Below are 16,061 nucleotides of genomic sequence, written 5' to 3' on the forward strand. Positions count from 1 at the left end.
AATATACTTGCTTCTTATTTCCTCTGATTAGACTGCCAATTATGCAGCATCCCTGTCTGCCCACTCATTGTGTACAGGCACGCCACACAACATATTTTTCAGACTTTTGGGGAGTGGTGGGGGATAATTGAAAACAGAATGCAGTCTTTACATCAGTAGAGTAGATTTTGACAACTGAAGTCAAAATGAGTGCTTGTATCATGCGCCTATTTCTTTTTGAATACAGAAGTCTCACTGCATGAATCTGATCTTAAACATGCCCATGCATCAATGTTTTCCCCCAACCCTCCTCTCTCTCATACAGAGACATGTTCAAGCACATGCACGCATGCCCAGCAGCTTCCTCATGACCTAAGAAGCCAACATTCTTTTCAAAACTGCACTAAGAAAAACATTCAAATTGGTTCCTAATCTTTGGAATGTATCATTTCAACTCGGTCTATTTCCACTGATCACAACCAAGAAATATATCACATAACAGCAAAGAATAAACATGGTAGTCTGGTAACAGACCAGGCATTAATGCTTATTTTCATAAATGACGACTATTACTGCTACTAAAGTGAGATATTATTACACTGGCCCAGAGATTCTCCTGATTTTCTATTGTCTCTTTCCCCTTACCCTTATCCGCTTTAGGGTTAGTCAGGTCAAAGACATCTATGGTATTGCACCATGCTGAACTAGTGCATGACGAGAAATAAAGAAAAAGTGATTCCAGTCTTAATATTTGTGCAGCTATAGTCTCTCCAAAGGTATTTCGACCAACAAAAATGTAATGTTCGCTTCTAATGGTGTGGAAAACTTTATTTACAGCACTTTTTCACACCAGAATCAGTACAAAGATAATGTTAGCAATGTTACTGTTAATACGTAAGCCAGTTTTACAAGGATCACTAATATTATTCTGGAAATGTAAGGAGTGTCATGCACACAGGATAGACAATGACAAGGTTGAGCAAAACTATGCATCAAAAACTGAGTCTGCTATTTAGTCTCATGAGCTCTATATAGTAAGGCTGATATCTCTGTACACACATGCACTGGCACTCTACAAAACCAAGTCCTGGCATGAGATCTGCATTGTGGCAAGGTACAACCACTCGATGATACTCAACTGTTCTGTACCACTCCCGTTCCATCTGTGGCCTTTCTTTTGATATAAAGTCAAATAGCTCTGTGGCCCAGAAATCAAAAGATGAATGATCTCTGGACCAGTAATACAGTGGGATAATGCTGCTGAACATATTTAGAAGTGTTTAATTGCTCTGAATACTTTGATAAGTCAGAAGAAGTTTTTGGATTAAATTCGATTTGAATTTTTTCAAAGTATACTACTAAATGCATTAACATTTCAGATCTTGGAGCCTGATACTTTTTGTTTGGTTGGTTTTGTTTCTGCCAGGCAGCATCTCTCATACTGCAAAACTCAGCACAAAAATTTCAGCACATGAACCTTACTTTGATTAAAATAAAAGTGTTATCAGGTGTGTTGTTATAAATGCTTGTGACAAAAGAATTGTCTTGCATAAATGTAAAATTAATTAAAGGCATGCTGATTCCAATCCACATGCCTAAACAAATCCCTTCATCATCAAGATGCCTTCTTGCACACAAATTGTCCCTGACTTCAACAGCAGAAGTTCTTGTGGAATCAAAACTATTTGTAGGTCACCACTAAGATCCAAGAAGGCCAGAGCAAGCAAAGCCAATCATTTTTTGGAAGGTTTACCCATAGAGGCACGAAGTGGAAGACGTGCATCGATCCAAACATTGTGACGCTCCATAATGGCTTGCCACGCCATGGCTTCTTCTCCCCGGGCATCCATCCAGTCCACCTGCAGACCTTTTGCCACACCTGCATCATCACATTCATCACTTTAGAAATGAGCAATCTCATCCCATCACTTTTAAACAATGCAACCCTTCTTTCCACTTCCTTTCTGTATAGGGGCTGTTTTAACTTATTTTTTAATCTTTAATTTAACTGAGCTTAAAATAAATACAAAGAAAATCTTTATCTTACTTCAAAACTGACCAGAAATAAAATTAGCACAGCCTCAGATCAGTGCAGCTGATCTGAATCCCTCACAAAACCTACTTACTTTTGCACAGAGTAAAAACAGTATACACCCCCAGCATTTGGTTTTGAACCAGCCTTATTTTTATAAACATGACGGCACGATTCAGTGCAAAAAGCACATCTGTTTTCATTTATGCTAGTGTTATGGCTGATTTATTCAAATTCTGTTTGTTGAATTCTGGTGAAACATATTTTTTCAACATAATCTGTTTTCTTTAAATTTCTGTCACTTGTATATTTATTTTATTAAACTTACACTGTCATGCAGATTTGCTACTGCTTGTGCATGTGCCATGAAATGCTTGACCAACTAAAGAATTCTGAACAGAGCAGCATAGACAGATTTTTCTCTAATACAGCATTCACACCACAATAAGCAAGACTTGAACGTTAATTGAAAAATTAAAATCGGATGTCTCAAAGCTGTGGATGTCAAACTAACCAAGACCAGTGTTGAGTCGAACGCCACCCAGAAATTCATTGGTACCAAGCTTCTCATGGTCCCAGACTGTCAACTCCAGACTGCGTTCTGGAATTTCTTCTGGTGTGATACCATCAAAGACTAGGATGTGGCTCCAGCTTGGGTTGACAGTGTTCTTCACTACTGGTGTCTTCTGTTTACCATTTCGTGCACGATCAGGCAACAGATATCTGGACAAATATTTAAATTGCTTGAAAAAAATGACCCTCAGAAATTGAAAGAGAAAAACTAAAATAGTCAGATAAGCACACATTTCCATCATATTAAGCTGCTCTAATTAAACAGTCATTTAGAAGCAACAGTAACAGAGGTAACAGCTTATGTATTAGCAAAACTTACTAACACCACCCCCCTCACAAGCTTAGCAATATACTGTACTATTGCTTACACCCTCACAAACTTAGCAATACTAGCATACTCTCTCAAGACAAGCAAAATTAACTTAACCTTTTAGAAACTTAGTAATAATAGTTTATCCCCTAATAAACTCAGTAATAGCAGCTAGCCCCTTCACAAACTTAGTAATGATAATAAATGCTTTTAGGGCTTAAGAACAAGAACAATACATGGGCAACATTTAAGGGACAGAAGAACAAGCAAACAACATATGAACGATGAAAGGATCAACAACAGTACTGATGATAAATCTAAAATAAAGAAGATCCAAGTAACAAGGACTGAGAGTGTCCTGACTTTGCAAAGGAAGACGAGCAGGGAAGTAGTAATAAGTGGGAAAGAGGGGGAAGTGTGTAGCAAAGGACTAGCATTATGTGGACTGTTGTTAGGAGTAATGCTTAAGGAAGAGTTGTGTTTACAGTCCACATTTAAAGGATTCAACAGCGGTTAGGTGGTGGATATGAATTCTATAGTTTTGCTGCACAGTAACTGTGTTGTTATTCTGGTGATAGGAATAGTTAGGAGACGGTCATCAGACAAGGAGTGGAGTTGTCTTGCTGGGACGTAAAGGAAGAGAATCTAAGAGAAATAGCTTACCTCTTCATAAACTTAGTAATATTAGCTTACCCCTTCACAAAGGGATCTGAAGTGCCATTGGATCGCACAGCAGTGAGATTGGAGGCAGATTTGATCATGACGTGAATCTCTCCCATAGGTTCCGCTGCAGATTTTGATTTCTTTAGTTTGGACTTGGACTTCTGAGAGGCTGCTGCAACCTTCTCCGGTGTGACATACATTAATGACAGAGAGAGTTCCCCCTTGTATTGCATTGCTTCCCCCACCGACTCTTGTGCCTGTAATGTAGAAATTGTAGATCTGTGACTGCCATTGTCATATCACACCAATGAAAACAAATACAGCTATAGTTCAATAAATTATTGAAATTATAGGTGAAATATACATAAGATCTCTTAAAGATATAATTGTGTATGTAGTGTTTAACAGTTATTTTCATTTTAAATTTGATGATACAAACAGAGTTATTGTTAGTTGAATGTGTTATCAGTGGTTTGGCAGAAAAGGGGTGGGTGAGGAGGGCAGCTCTAAGGATACAAATATAACTTTCCCCTAAGGTGCACAATACCCCAGGTCCAGCCTAGCAGTTAGGACCCAGGGGCTAATAATAATGAAGATTTATATGTACATACCACATCTCCCCCTCATAATGGCGCTCACAAAAAAAGATTTACACTCAGTAACCTCTGTCATACATTTGTTCAAAGATACAGCTATTGGGGGAAAAACCTGTGTTCACATGTGTGTAATAGCATGGCCCAACATGTGTATAGTATTACAGCCCAACACATGCACACACACACACACACATGGTTTAGGGGAATATAACAGGGCCAGAGGATGGAAAAAATGTGAACAGTTAGAAAAAAGAGAGAGACATATATGTGAGAGCAACATCCCATCCTCTGAGCAAAGATCAGCTATAGTATGTTTCACCCAAGCCGTTACCATCAACTGGTGAAGGAATAAAATACTTGGACCACACGACACATTGTTGACAGGAGTGGAATTGATTGTACAATCACCTCCCATGTGTCATGGATGGGGAGGCACTGTTTGCACTGGTACAAAGATCGTAAAAGATGGTGTTTTAATGCTAACCTAAGTGAATGGCATATTTTCTTCCAAATCTTACCCGTGACTGCAGAGAGTATGCGCAAGGGGATGGATCGTCAAATCGGTAAGTGTCCATAGCAATCAGAACTTCTCCCAGGAAATCATTCCGTCCAAATCGATCACTATGCCATACTGTCACCCACAGAGTTCGATTTTCCAACTCTCCTCTAGAAATGTTGTACTGTAAAATAGCAAGTCACTTCTGTAAAGTAGGCAGCCAAATCTAAACAGTGGCAGAGTGCATGTTTGTAAGCCTTTTATGTAGACATGATTCTTTTTTTAGTACAACTGTTAACTACACCACTGAATTCTTTCACAGAAATAAAGTAACATGGATTTTCAAAAAGACACTACAAAACGTAACAGAAATTTTTTTTTTAAAGTCTTTGATCCAATAAAACATGCTTGCAGTGAATGACAAGATAGCTTTGTGGTTAAATAGAGCGTACATCAACCATTATACCTGTAAATATGCAGCAATTTTTTTTTTAAAAAAGACTAAATTTTTCACACGAAATTTCTGCCAGTTTTAATACAAAATTTCCTCACAATTTTAATTTATGTCAGATTAAAAATCAGGCTAGTCCAACTGAACTTACAAAGGAAGGTGTGATATTACAAAAACTGCTAATGACTAAGGTGACCAGACGTCCTTCATTAGGCGGGACAGTCCCGCTTTTGACCTCGTGTCCCGCCTGCTCATCGGGCGGATGCCCAATGTCCCGCTTTCTGGCTTTCTGGCAAGTCCATCAAATGTCCCGGTTGTCTTTAAAAATCGGAATACCGTACGCTGATTCGGTGTTCTTTGACGGTGACGACACCATCATCGGCACGTGTCCCGCTTTCGCCCCCGAAACGTCTGGTCACCTTACTAATGACACAGTGAATATGTTTTTAAAATTAATCTGTTAAGCACAGAAATGGTTTTATACTGACTGTAAGCACTTCATTGAACACAGGGTTCAGGGTATGCTTCTTGATTTTTGTTTTCCGTTTTCCAGAGCGAGTTTTGTCTGGTAGTAGGTACACTTTCACATAGCTGAAAAAGGACAGAAAACATAACGCTTTGTGAGTAGCTTCTGGGTAAAAACTTATCCGTCACACACACACTCACACATAAATAATAATAATAGGATTTATATGGTACATTTCCTCACTCTAAGGCAAGTTCAATTCAGCCTGATACAAGGGGCAGTCAGTAATGATAAATAAAGAACCTGAACATAAATATCAACATACCTATACAACATATCTTTAACTTTCAATATAACAATGTATGATATCTACTAAGCTTTGCCCAGTCATGACACTGTCAGCATGACAGCGAACTGTATGCTTTAATCCATCACTCAGGAATACAACTGAAAGCAACTATGACGAGCACTGCCACACTTACGGATCTGAGCGGTTGTGTTTTGTGTCCACAGGCGCAATGTTCTGGCAGTTCCTCACGTCAATCTTCAGCACAGAGTGACGATGGTCATAGTCCAGGCCAAAGACAATGTCTCCTGTTACTGGAATGCGCCCATAGTTGATCTCCCCAGCATTGCTGTAAACACTTGCCAGACTTTCACGGCTGTCCTGTAGAAGGTGCAGATCAGACAGCTGGATGTCATGTATACCTGTGTTGATTGTTGACCTGCCATACCTATCCACTTCTCTACATTTCTATCTGTTTATCTCTCTCTGTTTTGCAAAAAATTTTAAGGGGAAGGACTTTCACGAATCACTGCCGAACATTTATTGCATTTGAATGAATTAATGTAACTACTAATCTCTCACTGATTTTTTTCCCAGCATTTACACTCGGAGGAATGTTCTTTCCGATGTACTCATGATGACCAAATTATCTGTCAATTTATTATACTGACTGCATCCAACCAAGTGGGGACAATAAATTATTCCCCTTTTTGCTCCTAGAAAATCCTATGAAACAGTTCCAAAATAATAATTTTAAAAAATGTAAGTTGGAAGAAGTAATAAGGACCTTTGCTGTCATCATACATTTTTAAATTACAAAATATAATTTCTTATTAATGTGTTTCAGCAGGAGTACATTTGAATTTCAAAGTTCTCACTTTTCCCTCAAAGCTCACCGAGATTTTCCCTTTAATCCAAACTAACCTTTATCATGAAAATAATTTTAGACAACAAACTTTAATTTCATCAGCATACCTTTGTGACTCCAAAGGCATTATAAATAGAATTGCCCAGGCATTAAAGCTTTAACCTGCTGCATTTGTGCACAAAGTCAAAAGTGATGTGCTATTTCCAACAGAGTTTCCTGCCAACAGCCACGTACACCACACGAAACATACAATCCCTTGCTAGCCATGAAAAGTGCTGTAAACACTCCGACAGATCAGACTGTGTCCATAAATAGCACAAAAGAGCCTCTGAAAATTCAGCAAACTACCGGCAACTAAAATGGATCCATGATGCTATGGAAGCTTCAAATTATTATAGCTAGTTAACACAGAAAGCCAATAAACATTAGTGAAAATGGTTAATATAGCTGTTAGATACACAAAGAGTCAAAAGCAATAAACTTCCCTAAGAGTTAATAATATTTTTATTGCTTTATGTACCAACATTATAGTCAAAGGGAAAGAGACAATCTCAAATAGCTGGATGCAGCCCTTTGTTCCACAAACACAAGTTTGCTGTAGAAACCGTAGCAGTAACTGATCAAGAAGACAGTTGGCAGTCTAAGCTGCTCCTCAGATTTTACCTGTGCAAGTATCTCTTCTCATTCCTCTCTTGGAAGTGAAACATGGAAGAACAGAAGACAAAAAAATGACTGGTGAAGATGGCTGACTATGCTTTGTTGAGGAATGCACAGTAAATGTATCCACTACAAAGTCTAATAATCCGGAAAAAACACCTGGCATCAGATTACACACCAGACAGAACTTGTATAGACAGGTCATTCATTTTTCTGAATGCTGGCTTTTATATGGGCTATAGAGGGATGATACACACCTACCATTAAATGTGGCAAGTGAAGCCTTACAAGTGATATTTTGTGGCCAACGTCAAACGTGATGTGCTTCAAAGTCTCAGAGACAGGATGTGCCAGGATGACCAACAGCTTATGGGTTGTGGTTTATAATGCCTTCTACAAAACCTGTTGACCACTTAGCGCGCTCTCCAGCTCTGGCAGTTGTTTTCATTTTAGTTTCAGCCATGGAAAAGTGTCTATTACTCTACAATGCACAAACTTATTTAAATTCTATCCATGAAATTAATCAGCAAATAAGATACATCAAGGCAAAATTCAGCCCAATGCAGCATTCACTGTTTACACTTCTCTTCCAAAAATCCTTCCACATGGCTGACGAGCAAGAAATGCTAAACTGTAGAGACTAAAACACCACATTAAGGTCAGGTTTTCTAGTTTTACATGTTTCAGGAATGGCAGTCTGTGGCTAAATGCACTTTCATGGGAATCGTTCTTGTGCTGCTCTAATTTTCATGCAACAAATGTAAATATCATGCAGTTACTAAAAACATGAAGCATGCAGGGACCTAAACAAGACATCTATCTCTGCAAATCTAAATATTTCCATGTTGAATACTGCATGCTGGGATATGGGAGGTAGTATAGTATACTCAAATGAAGGCACAAATGCCAAAGTACAACAGCTTCCTACAGCTACCATCAACATCATGCGAGTACTTGCCACATCCTTGTCTCTAGGTGGAAACCCAAGTGAAAGGAAACAACCATGCATATAGGGACTGTCTCCAAACTGTACTCAAAGAGGATAAAAACCACAGAAACATTTTATACATCTGAATGCTTAGACAAATGGAGGAACTAAAGGCCTGCCAAGTAAAGCTGCATTTGTCATTTCTTCATCCCAGCTCAAGGGCTTTACCTTCAGAAGCATTAAAAATTATTTGTTTCTGGTCTAACTTCTTTTGCAAACACCACTGGGTATTCCAGTGATGCACTAAACTAGGAACGACACCAGTGATAAGCAAAAACATATACTGTAGTCCAACTGAAGATAGCCTGCTACCTGAACACAAATTCTTCATACAGGCATTCCAATAATAACTACAAATGAAGGTCTAGGAACATACCTTGATCATTTTAATATTTACATCCTACAAACCATAAGCACATCAAAACAAAGGAGGAATTACAAATTTTACGACAAGTTATTTGTTTTCTTGAATGACTTTTCCTTTCAGTATGCTACAGAAAGACAGAATGGCCAACATTTGTGAATGAACTATGAAAATTAGAAACGAGTGTTGATAAAAAATTATTTGAAGAAAGGCTCAACATGTATTTTTGAGAATTAACATTTATAACTGATCATTTTTTTGTGGGGTGAAAATAAGTGAAAAAATATAATTTTTTTCTGTAGTTGGAAGCAAAGGACAGAAGTTATGCAAGATATCTTTGTAAATGAAGCCAAGCTTGATTTGTAGAACCCAACATAAGGAGAGCTTTTCCTGGGACAACACAAATAAGTAAAAATAATGGCTACTATTATTGGAAATTAACTCTGGAGAGAATTTGTGAAGAGTACACTATTGAATTATCCACTTGTTTGGTTCTTTTGTAATATGATAGAGTCAGATAATGCTGCTACATTCCCCACATATTCATAACCATTACTGTTCTGTGAAACCCATAAAATCCAGTATTTCTAGCAATCTTCATGTGATTATTTTTACCAGTCAACTCATGAAGTTGAAGCACAAATACTCCATAACTTATATCTAGTGGTATCATATCAAAGTATCCTTTCAGAAGACAATCACTTACTTTGATAGTCTTATCGTTATTCATCACTGTAACTTTCTGCTCTAAAGAACATTAGTAGCTCTAAAAGCAAGCATAAACAAAAATAATTAGTTCAATTCAAAGACTTACACCAATGTTGTTACGCATGGCACTCAATCTGCTACCCGACCGATGGTTGGCAAATCAGCTCATCAATTATTATCATCATCATCGAAAGACCTCTGTGAATCATGGATGCATTCAGTGTGACAACAAAGTGCTTACAACACACAATCTCATGACAGCAGAAACATTCAAAATGCATAAAATATATATTTAAAAAATGCACAGCAGCAGCAGCTTGTCAGTCTCACTTTGTCCAGAACTAAAGACAAAATATTGTATGCAAATTACGGGCTCTATACTGTCCTTCGACTCTTTTCAACACTTTATGACAAAATGGATTAGCATATCAGGTGATTTAAGAATATTTTTGACACATATTAGCCTTTATGCAGACCCATGAGACTGAGAAACAGCTGCTTTGAGGCATAATCTAGGCTAAAAGCATGCACTGTACACTCACTACGTTACAAAGCTGAAATGAGACTGCACAGCACACCATATGCTGACAAACAAAATGCTGTATATGCTTATTGCACCTACAAAGAATTGTACTACTACTTTGTTGCATTGCATAACAGTGACTACAAATGCATAAATACTTCACCATTAGGACTTAATGTGTATATCTGTTATCAAAATTGAATGGGGATCTAACAGTATAATTGTTTCATTCTGATTGCAAATATTTTAGCAAGGTATTATGTAACATCATAAATCGTATACATTATAACTTGCCAGCTAAAGATATTGCCATCGCTAATGTTTTGCTTGCACTAGACAAAACCATTAAGCTGTCATACTTTGAACAGATCATCCCACACTAATCTTCTGGTATGTCGTGCCATGACAAACAGCACACTGCCCACTGACACAATACCACCTCTATCGCACATTTTACCTGGATTCTGTGTTCATTACTACTAGTAACCAGATTGTTAAAGATATTATTCTTTACCATGCTTCAACACTACTTTGCGATCTGAAGTCTAATTCCTTTCCTGTTTAAAGCTGGTCAATCTAATATGAGAATATACATACAGGCATGCACACACCTAATTTATAGGAGTGCATGCATACAAACATGCATAGCAAAATGCACACACACACAGTGTTTTCCATCTGAAGATGTGTTATCGACCACAAATGAACTGCGATATTTTGCCGCTACTTATAAAACATCAGTGATAATTTTTTACATGCATCAGACATGACATCAGTATAAAAAGTCATAACAATTTTAACAAATAAAAAATACATGCTGTGCACTTTTTTTCTGGCTACTGGTAAAAAATACATCCAATATTTCTGTTTTTGAGGCGGTGGTAGAGGTGGAAAGAAAATGGATAAAACCACTCAGCAATATTCTGAAAACTAACAACTTTCCACAAGGGGTTCTGCAAACCCTTTGAATTTTATGGTTGGGAAACCTGCACACCAAATCATTAACTGGAATGTGTTTTAAGACTGATCAGAAGATTAAAGCCTGCGACAAACTATTTTAAATTGTTGAGCAATTATTATAATGACCACATTTAAGTTTGAGTAATAAATACAATAGCATTATTGATCCTCTCTGTTAGCCATAATAAACTAAATTGATTTTTAAATTATTTCAGAAAAAATATTCTTGTTAACAGTATGTGAATATTTAGTCAGTGGATGTGTCAGTGTATAAGAGCAAAAGTGCGTGTAAGATGCACTTGCATGGAAGGACAATCCACAGCCCTAACAAATCTTGCTCTCTCTCTATCTGCTCCTGTTACTGAGTATCACACAGAAGCTGCAAGAATGGCTCTAGATTGCAGTCCACTGAATGCTAACATATGGCAACATACCAGCCATATACTAAACGCACACGCAGATACAGAAGTACGGCACCTGTTACAAAGAACTTTCACAGCATGGTCAGAGACAATCCCGAACAGTTTTGAAACATCTGCTTGACACACCACACCTCACATACCTCATCATGAGATCCTGACTGTGAACCTGTAGCCGCAGATGGGATGGACAAGTGACTGTTGCGGTGTGGGGAGCTTCTCTTTTCTGGTGAACCAGAGTGTTCACTCCCTGCACTGTCTGCATCCACCGGTCTTGAGATGCTGATATCTGGAGGTAATTTTTGCTGTGACTCTGCTCCATCAGGAACATCTGACCAGCACAAAAGGAATCAGTAAATGATGCACATAAAGTAACAAACCAAACAAGCAAACTAGTCCAATTTTACTGAACAGGACTGTTCTTTTGCTCAAGCGGCCATTATTACTATTATTTTTTATTCCAAGAGTATTTCTTGATTTCTTACTACTGATGGCTGGTGACTAGACTCATCTTTCATAAAATACATGAAATCAAAACAATAATGCATAATCATTATGTTTATGGTTGATAAGTTCGTTAAATATGACAAAAAGTGTGTTATTTACATTTCACTTCATTTCATCTGTTATAGAAGGTTACAAAGAGATACTTTACTTTTTCAACAACACTCTATATACAGGTTGTGAATCAAGCAAGTGTCAGAATTATGTGACCATTTGAAGAGAATCTGTACTGCACTGCATGGTTTCACAAGTACAAGCTCAACCCTAAAAATAGATCATGCTAGACCCCATACCAGCTCACTCAATGATGGACAAAAAGATTTCAGAATTCCACATGCATGGTCTCCAAACTATAATAATATATATGATACAAAGTCATGCATAAGTAGACTTTTTAAATGCCTTTCCCAATTAAAGAACTAAAAGTTATAACATAAATCAAGAGGGACTGATAAGATATAATGCAAAATCAGAAAGAATAAAAATGTTAGAACTGCATGCAAATCTACAAATATAAGCCTAAGCCCTCACTACTACCAAATAGGTAAAAGCTACTTTCCAAAAAAAAAAGTTTGAAAACATACACACCAGACATATAATATATTACACACACCACAGAGGAATCTATATGTACTATTTCTAGAAAAAACATTTTTCTACATATTTACTCTATAAACTATCCTCAGCTGTTTTTTTCAAACTACCTTAAGCAAACTAGCATTTCCCCACCGTCCACTTATACAAATAAAAACTCATGCAACCATTTACATCTACATGTATCTGTACATCCTCTTACCCTGAGTCTGCCTTAGTCTTAACCAATTATTTGCCTTGTTTCGGAGTCTCTGGTCTTCAGATTTCAAATATATTGTGCTAAGAATACTACACTGAGTTTCTGGACTTTGGTTTTGATAATAAAGGCAGTGCCTGAGTTTGTCTCTGTTTATATCTTTAATCACATGAAAAAATAGGTAAAGGTTGTCCCATGATTTTTTCGGTTGTTAGAGAGTGAGGTGTTCAAGACTTCACTGTTCTCGAGCCAGCTTTACCTGAGGGTGGCCCATTTCCCCTCTCCTCACTGCCCTACCTTCCCAACCCTCTTTGGAGTCAGGTACCGCATTCCAGCTGGGTCAAACCAGGGAAGTGATCTGCACTACACAAACGTGAACTGGTGTGCCTTTCATTAGATGCTAGTCTCTAAACCACTCGTCTATCTGCTCTGATCACATGAAGCTATATCCAGATACCTTCTCGCTCCCCTCTCATTTTCTCTGCTCCACTCATATATATATATCTCTGACTGACCTAACGCTCAAAAATACAGCTCAGTACCATGCTCTCTCTTCTCTCTCTCTGTTTTCCTGGCTTACTTCTGTCTTCATGCTTGCAGAGTACCAAGATTCAATTCTCACAACATTTGTCTCCCCGTTCTTCTGCCTCTCTGTCTTTATCCTGATTTATTTTGTGTTTGGGTTTTTTCGCCTTGCAAGCATATATTTTATTTCTATGTTATGATTTCTTGTTACTCAGTTGTGCAATTTCACCTTGCTGTACACTTAAGTTTTTTAACCCCCGTTTTGAAATTCTATGACTAAACCTAAAGTAACAGTTTTAATCCTCTCTTAGCTCTCTCTATGGCATTTTTAAACTTCTAACTCCTTCTTTTCTTTCTGCATGCAGATCGTACAATTCAAGGCTGTTTATCATTGTTCTACAATAAAGACAACAATGGAAGGACATGTAGAATGCTACATGTTATTTTTAAGAAGATGTTGTTAATAGTTTGTATTGTTATATACTCTATCTGATATGAAGTTTAAAAGCTTTGCTTATTATCCTTTGTTCAGCAAGCATACTATGTCATTTGCACTGCGGAATGCCGGTGGTGGGTGTAGCGTCGGGGGGTTGGGGTGGGGGTGTTAGCGCGCCGGGAGGGTGTGGTTTGCGGGGCGAAATATAGTTCAAGCAGTCTTCAACAAGTATATTGTTGTTAGATGGCTATCTCTTTAAAAAATTACTAGTTCTAGTTTCAACGCATCTAAATATGACCTTTCTACTAATAAAATAGTGAGCACAGACAGCCTCTGCAGTGGATTAGAGCAAACCTTGTCATGTGTAGTAAACCTCTCCCAGAATCTCTATGCAATTCTCTCAGTTGACAAATGCTTACTAACAGATGTTTAGGTTTCTGCTTAGACAGGAGTCAGGTGCAACTTTTAATACTACCCCTCTTACCCACAAAAAACAACTGGGATCAGATGAATTATCAATACTCTAATAATACCTGAAAACAAAAGGATTGTAGGGTCCAGTGTTACTGTCCTAAAGCTTCTACTAGACAGACTTCAGCTGTAGATTGTTTTCCTTTCATGGACTTACCTCATCTTAGCCTTCCAAAGTGACCGACCATGACATGGGAGAAATTTACTCTAGCCAAACTCGGCATCAATAAACATATGTGGTTGCTGGGATCTGTCTGACTGATATCTTCTCTTTCTATCTTTAACATATTTTCGAGATCCTTTCCATTTAGTCTCACCATGAAAACAAATATTATTCCACCATCAGGACGAGTAATAAGTCTGTCACTTTATTATGTAGTGATGGCTGGCATTCCTGATTGTCATTCAATGCAGAGTCAAATCAACCCTCTGGGTCATTCAACATGTTACCCGCAAATCAAGAAGCTGTACTCCACGCACTGGACAGAACTATAGTTTACCTTTACAAGATAACTTACCCTGCTTAAGGACAGTACACCTTTTTTCAAAGGTTAGACAATATCTTACGTAACATTAAGAGCAATCAGCAGAAGCAAGGAGAGACGTTTAGCAAGGAAACTTCAATGTGAAAAGTTGTCCCTATGAGGTGAGACTTATTACAAAGTACTCTGCATAAAGATCTCCAACTGGCTGCCCTTGTCAATGCCAACAGACATTACAGAAAAGTGCATACGAAAACATAAAAGATAAGACAATATGATACTAAAGCGATGAATCAAAACGAGGAAGAGACAGTATCTGTACAAACTCACAAGACACTGTTAGCTTTTCTGTAGCAAGAACTACACTCCAGCAGCGTGGAGGTTTTGCTCTGCGGGTTTTGGTTAGAATGGAACAGATGTCTGGTTGACAGAGTCAAATGCACCTTGAGGCCTGCTTTAGCACAGACGCAGAACCTTCCCACCTGACATGCAATTTGCATTCAGCACACCTTCTAGTTGGATGGTTTGGGTCTGCATCACTGAAATCGCTAGCTGTATTTGCACAAGCTTTTGTGCAGTACTTTGCTTAAGATGTTGGAAAGTTTTCGCATTTTTACTTGGTAGTTGAAGTCTATTTGTACTTCTAAAGCGACTGATACTATGCAACCGCAGGCCTGAGTTATGTGTTTCCATTCTCATCTCCATATAGGCATGATCTACGTCATGCAGCGTATTGTTAGTTTGCAGGTGTCTCTATGTAGTAAATGCCGTTGAGATACAGTCAGTTACCAATGGAGCAATTTTAGCAGCAAAAGGTTCATTGTCAAAATCACCTGAGTCAAGCGGAGTTTAGGGAGCAAATGCAGGCAGCTCCTGTGAATCTGTCGCGATGTCCTTAGTCTGCTCATTTTTCTGCATATTGTATGTATAATGATCAGCCTAAAGTTCCTGCTGCTGCACCGACTTCTTCCAGCAAATGTTCTGTGGCACCCTAGTCGTATTCTGTCACCCTGCCTGTAAAGCTGCTGTGACATTCTGCCACACATAGTACTTAATCCTTGCACTCCTGTCACCATGTTTTGGCAATGGATGTTGTAGCCATCTTTAACCTGTGACAAGGGGTTTTATCTTCTCTGGTATGTGACCATTGTCGTATCCACAGACTACAAGAACTTCTTTGCGTCATCTGTCATTAGACTTCTCTTTCTATGAAGATACTAATTAAGTTTAGTTCTGGCTCCGTACCAGTTTTAACACATATATCATTTCAATAGGCTGTGTCACTCACGCTCATTGTCTCTTCTTCAACAGATAGTATCGATAATGACAGGGTGATCAATTAATTCCTCTCATACGAGTGTGATAATGACAGCCGGTTGATTTTCTATTGTGTCGTGTAAAATATTCTTCTCGACAAGTAACGTAGATAACTGCTTAGCAAACAAAAGGTTTTATCTTCATCATCAAAGCATTTTTTGCTTCACGGGCGCCCTGCCTGCACAGAACCTTTAAAA

General features: G+C 38.1%; 1 protein-coding gene across 2 annotated transcripts; it reads right to left on the bottom strand.

The window, feature by feature from the left end:
* Positions 1–776: 776 nt before the first annotated feature.
* LOC112566433 (synaptotagmin-like protein 5) lies at positions 777–11,732 on the bottom strand. Of its 2 annotated transcripts, XM_025242634.1 has the most exons (9): positions 11,483–11,732; positions 9,544–9,635; positions 8,336–8,404; positions 6,049–6,233; positions 5,589–5,691; positions 4,672–4,833; positions 3,588–3,814; positions 2,526–2,734; positions 777–1,858 (listed from the first exon to the last, which is right to left on the bottom strand). In XM_025242634.1, the coding sequence occupies exons 2-9, from the start codon at positions 9,559–9,561 to the stop codon at positions 1,713–1,715; spliced, it is 1,119 nt and encodes a 372-aa protein (XP_025098419.1). In that variant the 5' UTR covers positions 9,562–9,635; positions 11,483–11,732; the 3' UTR covers positions 777–1,712. The 2 variants fall into 2 exon arrangements, with proteins under 2 accessions (XP_025098419.1, XP_025098420.1); XM_025242635.1 differs by lacking the exon at positions 8,336–8,404 and having other exon boundaries at positions 11,483–11,725.
* Positions 11,733–16,061: the final 4,329 nt, after the last annotated feature.

The sequence above is a fragment of the Pomacea canaliculata genome, linkage group LG6 (genome assembly GCF_003073045.1).
Source record: "Pomacea canaliculata isolate SZHN2017 linkage group LG6, ASM307304v1, whole genome shotgun sequence".
Lineage (NCBI taxonomy): Eukaryota > Metazoa > Mollusca > Gastropoda > Architaenioglossa > Ampullariidae > Pomacea > Pomacea canaliculata.